The 6,988-nt window shown below is 39.4% G+C and overlaps 1 protein-coding gene across 4 annotated transcripts in view; it reads left to right on the forward strand.

The window, feature by feature from the left end:
• LOC116560993 (dynein heavy chain 7, axonemal) overlaps positions 1–6,988 on the forward strand; it is a 107,691-nt gene that overhangs the window by 57,552 nt on the left and 43,151 nt on the right. For all 4 annotated transcript variants that reach the window (XM_032292579.1, XM_032292577.1, XM_032292578.1 and 1 more), the window contains exon 15: positions 2,006–2,206. In XM_032292579.1, coding sequence (XP_032148470.1) covers positions 2,006–2,206 — 201 coding nt within the window. The remainder of the gene's footprint in view (positions 1–2,005; positions 2,207–6,988) is intronic.

Genomic DNA, 6,988 nt, shown 5'->3' on the forward strand with positions numbered 1-6,988 from the left:
TGCAGCTCAACTGAGTAAACAGAAAGCCTAGCGCTTGATCTCATCAAACACAGAGAAAATGAATCCTCTGGAATTACCCATGACTGTAGTCCATTCCTAACTCCCTTCCAAATAACCAGGGCGATGATAGAACTTGAACCGTCCGCCCATCTGGCTTTGTTTTTTCTTTATGTCACTTAGCGCCACTTTGTTCTGCCCGTGTCTCCCACTACAATGTAAGCACCATTAAGACAATGACTTTGCCTTTATCTGTTGTATCCTCTGCTTTCCCTCCAGCACCATGAACAGTGACACCCATAGGATACAATCAGTAGATACTTATTGAATTAGTGAATGGATATTGCTTCACTGCCTGACAATTTTCAGTGGCCTCCCAAGGCATGCAAGACAAAGTTCAAACCCCCAACATGACCTACAGCACCCTTCAGGACCGGATCTTGGCCTGCTTCTCAAGTTTCTTCTCAAGCCACTTTCCATTGTGACTTCCCTGCTCCAGCCTTTTGAACTTTCACTTTTATTGGTTGAGCACACTTTCTTAAGAATATAGGTCATCATAGTGAATATAATTTTTGCCTGAAAAACTGTTTTTTTTTTATCATTTGCCTTACAACATCTCCTCATACTTCAGGCCTTATATCAGAAGTGGTTTGTTTGTTTGTTTGTTTTGTTTTGTTTTGTTTTGTTTTGTTTTTGAGGTGAAGTCTCACTCTGTCACCCAGGCTGGAGTAGTGCAATGGCGTGATCTCAGCTCACTGCAACCTCTGCCTCCCAGGTTCAAGTAATTCTGGTGCCTCCGCCTCCTGAGTAGCTGGGATTACAGGTGCCTGCCACCATGGCCGGCTAATTTTTTGTATTTTGAGTAGAGGCAGGATTTCACCATGTTGGTCGGACTGGTCTCGAACTCCTGAGCTCAGGTGATCCACCCACCTTGGCCTCCCAAACTGCTGGGATTACAGACATGAGTCACCTTGCCTGGCCTATCAGAGGTTTTAAATTTGTGCTTGTCTGCTTATGCTCCTTCCGTCTCCAGACCATTCTCATGACCTGTTGAATCATATCATATATACCCATCACAGAGTCCTGTAGGAGAGAAATCTGTCCCTGAAGAATTGGACCAGAGTCCTGTTAATCATGTTACTGAAGTCACTAGGCCATAGGGCAGCTGCTAGGAGAAAAAGAATATGCTTTCACCTACCATACTGTTATGTAAAAACATAGACACCTATGCTTTCTTCTTCATCCACCCCTTCACCACAGGAATGCTCAGGTTTGTTTTTTTTTTTTTTTACCAGTATAGATTTGCCATTTCAAGAAATATAGATACTACTGACATGGATGACTGGGGAAGGTAGCAGTAGGAAGTGGGACTGGACCCGAAGGGAGGCAAAAGTCCATGATAATTTTTCCTAGGCCCCATAAGGCCTTGCGATGGTGCTGAGTGTTCTGTTACCCTTCACAGTCCAGGTGTGACCATCCCCTTGAATAAATATAGTGGTTAGTGATAAGTTTTGATGTTTCAGACTATCTGAGTTTTTCTCACCCTTTAAAATTCTCTCTCATCTAATCTCTGCTTGGCTTAATATTGACTTCTCTGAGTGCCTTGATTATTCGCACAACCTGGCTACAGCAAGAAAAATGGATTAGGCTTAATCTATCTCTGGGGCAGAGAATTATTTCTGTAAATATTTCAGCAACATCAGTGCACATACAAGAGTTTTCGGAATGTCTTAGTTATTTTGACCAACTCTGAATTATATAACACTTTTGTAAACTTTATAGTCATATGAGTCAATGTTACCAAGGAGAATGACAACACCCTGGGCCTTTTCAACAACGCATATTTTTTTAGAAGCAGAATCAGATTTTAAGGCTTTTGCTGAAAATTGCAGCAGTTACGTTTCTACTTTGTAAAATGCTTCCTCTCCCTTCCAACTCATCCTTCATATGTATGCTGTTGAGATTTGCTTTGGCTTTTATTTACCCTTTTATATCTATTTTCTTATAGGAGTTAAGCCCAGAGTCAACACATCCAGATTTCCGAATGTGGCTGACAAGTTACCCATCTCCAAATTTCCCTGTGTCAGTACTGCAGAATGGAGTGAAAATGACCAATGAAGCACCAAAAGGTTTACGGGCTAATATCATTCGATCATACCTCATGGACCCGATCTCTGACCCTGAGTTCTTTGGCAGCTGCAAAAAGCCTGTTAGTAATGGTTAAGTCTTGTTACCTCGGCCCTGTAAAGCAGTTCAAGTGGCCCCTGGTGATCATGGATGTGTGCACTGAGTAAAACTAAAAATTAAATAGGCTCCTGCACTGCAGTGCAGTAGGTTTTGATAACTGATTATTGACTGTGCTGAAGTCAATGTTATTAATATTTTATTTTAATTTTACCACCAGCCTCATTCCTGCTTAGCTGAGATCTTATGGGGTGTCATTAATAATGTAGCTTTCTATTTAGAAAGTCAGCTGTAAGCCATTCCCAGTACAAATCTGCAAGGTTGGAGAATCTTGTTTCAGGATATTAACTGAGCCTTATGCTATTTGGAGCCATGTCTCTAAATTAAAACATAAAAATATTGCCTTCATATAACTATAATGAGAGCCAAAATGATTTTACTCCTTGATTGATGGGACTCATAAGGGTCTTATTTAGCATCACCAGGCAAGCAGAGAAACCACCCACTGCTTTCATGATTAGAATTGTGTATGTGAATGTCTGTGACCTAAAATTGGTTCACAGTGTTTTGCCGTAATTAAAAATGGAAGAGTTTCTTTTTAAGAGGGGTTATGAACCTTAGTAAGTTTTTGCTATTAAAAAGTACACACTCTTGATGTCTGAATTTGTTTTAAGTGCACATCAAAAGAAAACATTAAAAATAAAGTAGTACTTTCACTAAACAAAAGTCTTGGGTACTAAAAAACACGGGGCGCCTATATTTAAAACGAAGTCAAACCATCTCCTAAGCTTCTAAGACCTGCCATAGGACTAGCTTTTGCATTGATTAGGACCAGAGAGAGCAGGTTACTCCCAGATGGGCGATGAGGGCATTTCTGCGTATGATTGACTGGATGGAGCCTTTGTAAAATTTAACTCAAACCCTCCCTTTCTTCTAGATCAAAAGGTCTCTCCAGCAGTAGTCACATATATTAGAGGTCCAGGAATTTATGAAACAGCCCAAACCAAAAGCTCTTTAAATGCCAAAACAGCACATCATAATTTTTGTTTGAACTTTTTATTTAGAAATAATTTTAATCTTTCAGAAAAGTAGCAAGTATAAAAATAGTACAAGAGCCAGGCATGATGGGTCACACCTGTAATTCCAGTGCCTTGGGAGGCTGAGGCGAGAGGATTGTTTGAGGTCAGGAGTTTGTGATCAGCCTGGACAATATAGTGAGACCCCTAGCTCTATTAAAAAAAGTAAAAATTAGCCAGGCCTGGTGGCACATATCTGTAGTCCCACCTACTCAAGGCTGCAGTGGGTCATGATCACCTCACTGTACTCCAGCCTGGGTGACAGGGTGAGAAGACCCTGTTTCTAGATAAATAAATAGCAACAGTACAAGGAGCATCCATACACGTTTTTACCCATATTCATCTCCTGTTAATATTTGATTCCTTTTGCTTTATCATTTGTGCTTCCTCTCTCTCTCTGTCTCCGCCCCTGCCCCCGCCATTCCTCCCCCACCCCTATGCCAGGTGCATGTAAATTAGATAAGTTAGATATATCACAGCACCTTATCCTTAAATTTTTTGGTGTAAATTTTATAAGAATGGGGCTATTACCTTATCCTGGTACAGTTATTACTTTTAATAAGTTTAAGAAGGATACACTGTTATTGAACCTATCATTTGTGTTCCAGTTTTGTCAGTTGATGCAGTAATGTCCATTAGAGCATCTTCCCCATCTGTGACAGTGTTGGTCTAGTATTAAGTATTATATTTAATTGCCTTATCTCTTTTGCTGCTTTTAATCTGGCACATTTCCCCAGCCTTTCTTTGTGTTTTATGACATTGATATCTCTGATTAATATCATCTCCCCCTGTTTTTTAATTTGGATTTTTTTTATACTTTCAACTTTTATTTTAGATTTTTAGATTCAGGGGATACATTTACAGGTTTGTTACATGGGTATATCGAGTGATACTGATGTTTGGGATATGAATGATCCTGTCACCCAGGTAGTGAGCACAGTACCCAACAGTTTTTCAGCCCTTGCCCCCTCACTCCCTTTACCCTCTAGTAGTCTCCAGTGTCTCTTGTTTCCTTTTTTTTTTTTTTTTTTTGAGACAGGGTCTAACTCTGTTGCCAAGGCTGGAGTGCAGTGGCTCAATCACAGCTCACTGCAACCTCCACCTCTCGAGCTCATGAGTAGCCGGGACTACAGGTGCACACTACCACACCTGGCTAATTTTTGTATTTTTTGGTAGAGACAGGTTTCATCATGTTGGCCAGGCTGATCTCAAACAACTGACCCAAATTGATCTCCCAACTGACCTCAATTGGTCTCCCAAAATGCTGGGCTTACAGATGTGAGCCACGCCACCTGACCTGTTGTTTCCTTCTTTAGGTCTGTGTTTGCCCAGTGTTTAGGTCCCACTTATAAGTGAAAATAGGCAGTATTTGGTTTCCTGTTCCTGCATTAATTAGCTTAGGATAATGGCCTCCAGCTGCATCCATGTTGCTGCAAAGGGCATGACTTCATTCTTTTTTATAGCTGCATAGTATGCCACAGTGGATAAGTGCTACATTTTCTTAATCCAATCCATCATTGATGGACATCAAGGTTGATTCTGTGCCTTTGCTATTGCCATTAGTGCTGAGAACATACAAATTCATGTGTCTTTGGGGTAGAATGATTTATCTTCTCCAGATATACACCCAGTAATGGGATTGTTTTGTGGAATGGTAGTTGTGTTTTAAGTTATTTGAGAAATCTCCAGTGGCTAAATTAATTTACATTCCTACCAACAGTATATTATCTTTTCTCTGTGGCCTCACCAGCATCCATTGTGTTTTGACTTTTTGGTAATAGCCATTCTGACTGGTGTAAGATGGGATCTCATGGTGGTTTTGATTTGTATTTCTCTGATGATTAGTGATGTGAAACACGTTTTTATATGTTTCTTGGCCACTTGTATATCTTCTTTTGAGAAATGTCTGTTCATATCTTCTGCCCATTTGTTTATTGCTTGCTGAATTGTTTAAGTTCCTTATAGTATCTGGATGGTAGTCCTTTGTCAGATGCATAGTTTGCAAATATTTTCTCCCATTCTGAAGGTTGTCTTTTTACTCTGTTGATAGTTTCTTTTGCTGTGCAGAAGCTCTTTAGTTTAATTAGGTCCCACTTGTCAATGTTTGTTTTTGTTGCAATTGCTTTTGAGGACTTAGCCAAAAATTATTTTTTAAGGCCAATTTCAAGAAGAGTATTTCTTCTAAGATTTTTATAGCTTGAGTTTTTACATTTAAGTTTTTAATCCATTTTGAGTTAATTTTTGAATATGATGAAATGTAGGAATCCAGTTTCATTCTTCTGCGTCTGGCTAGCCAGCTATGCCAGTAGCATTTATTGAATAGGGAGTCTTTTCTCCATTGCTTATTTTTGTCAGCTTTGTCAAAGAGCAGATGGCTGTAGGTGTGCAGCTTTATTTCTGGGTTCTCTATTTTCTTTCATTGGTCTATGTGTCTGTCTTTCTTTTTCTTTCTTTTTTTAACCAGTACCATGCTATTTTGGTTACTGTAGTCTTGTAGTATAATTTAAAGTTGGGGAATATGATGCCTCTGTTATTGTTCTTTTTGCTTAGGATTGTTTTGGCTATCCAAGCCTGTTTTTTTTTTGTTTGTTTGTTTGTTTGTTTTTTGTCTTTTGTTTTGGTTCTGTGTGAATTCTAGAACTAGTTTTTTCTAATTCTGTGAAAAATGACATTGATGGTTTGATAGGAATGATGTTAAATGTGTATATTGCTTTGGGCAGTACGGCCATTTTAACAGTATTGATTCCTCCAATCCATGAACGTGGAGTATTTTTCCATTTGTGTCACCTGCGATTTCTTTCAGCAGTGTTTTCTGGTTCTCCTTGTAGAGACTTTTCACCTCCTTTGTTAAATGTGTTCCCAGGTATTGTGTGGGGTTGGGGGCAGCTATTAAAATGGGATTGTGTTCTTGATTTGGCTCTCAGCTTGAACATTATTAGTGTATGGAAATGCTGCTCATTTTTGTACATTTATTTTGTATTCTGAAACTTTACTGAAGATATCAGTTCTAGGAGTCTTTTGGCAGAGTCTTTGGTGTTTTCTATGTATAGAATCATGTTGTCAGCAAAGAGATACTGTAGTTTGACCTCTTCTTTTCCTATTTGGATGTCTTTTATTTTTTCTCTTGCCTAATTATTCTGGCTAGGACTTCCCCTCTGTTTATTAATAAATTTCTCACTTTGGGGTTTCTTTTTTTCGATGTTTTCTCATGATTAGATTCAGGTGATTCATTCTTAGCCAACATATTCCACAGGTGGTGACGTATGCTCAGGATCACATCTGTAGGCACGTGATGCCATTTGTCCCTCATTGATGATACTAATTCTGATCACTGAAAAAAAGTATTGCTTGATTTCCTCACTGTAAATAACTACTTTCCCCTTTGTTACTAATAATCAGTCTGTGGGGGAGATACTTTAGCACCATGAAAATATCCCATTCCTCATCAAAATCCAGCCCCAACCCAGATTTAGTAATCATTAATGATTCTTACCTGATCCAGTTTTTCCTGTGATGATTGCAAAAATATTATTTCCCACCCGAGTGCTCCCTTCCACATTTGACACTTTGGACTCTTCTTTTTTTTGTGTGGTTTTTTTTTTGTTTTTGAGACAGAGTTTCACTCATGTTACCCAGGCTGGAGTGCAATGGCGCGATCTCGGCTCACCGCAACCTCCGCCTCCTGGGTTCAGGCAATTCTCCTGCCTCAGCCTCCTGAGTAGCTGGGATTA

Source organism: Sapajus apella, unplaced genomic scaffold (assembly GCF_009761245.1).
Source record: "Sapajus apella isolate SASKATOON/1434 unplaced genomic scaffold, GSC_monkey_1.0 scaffold28, whole genome shotgun sequence".
NCBI lineage: Eukaryota > Metazoa > Chordata > Mammalia > Primates > Cebidae > Sapajus > Sapajus apella.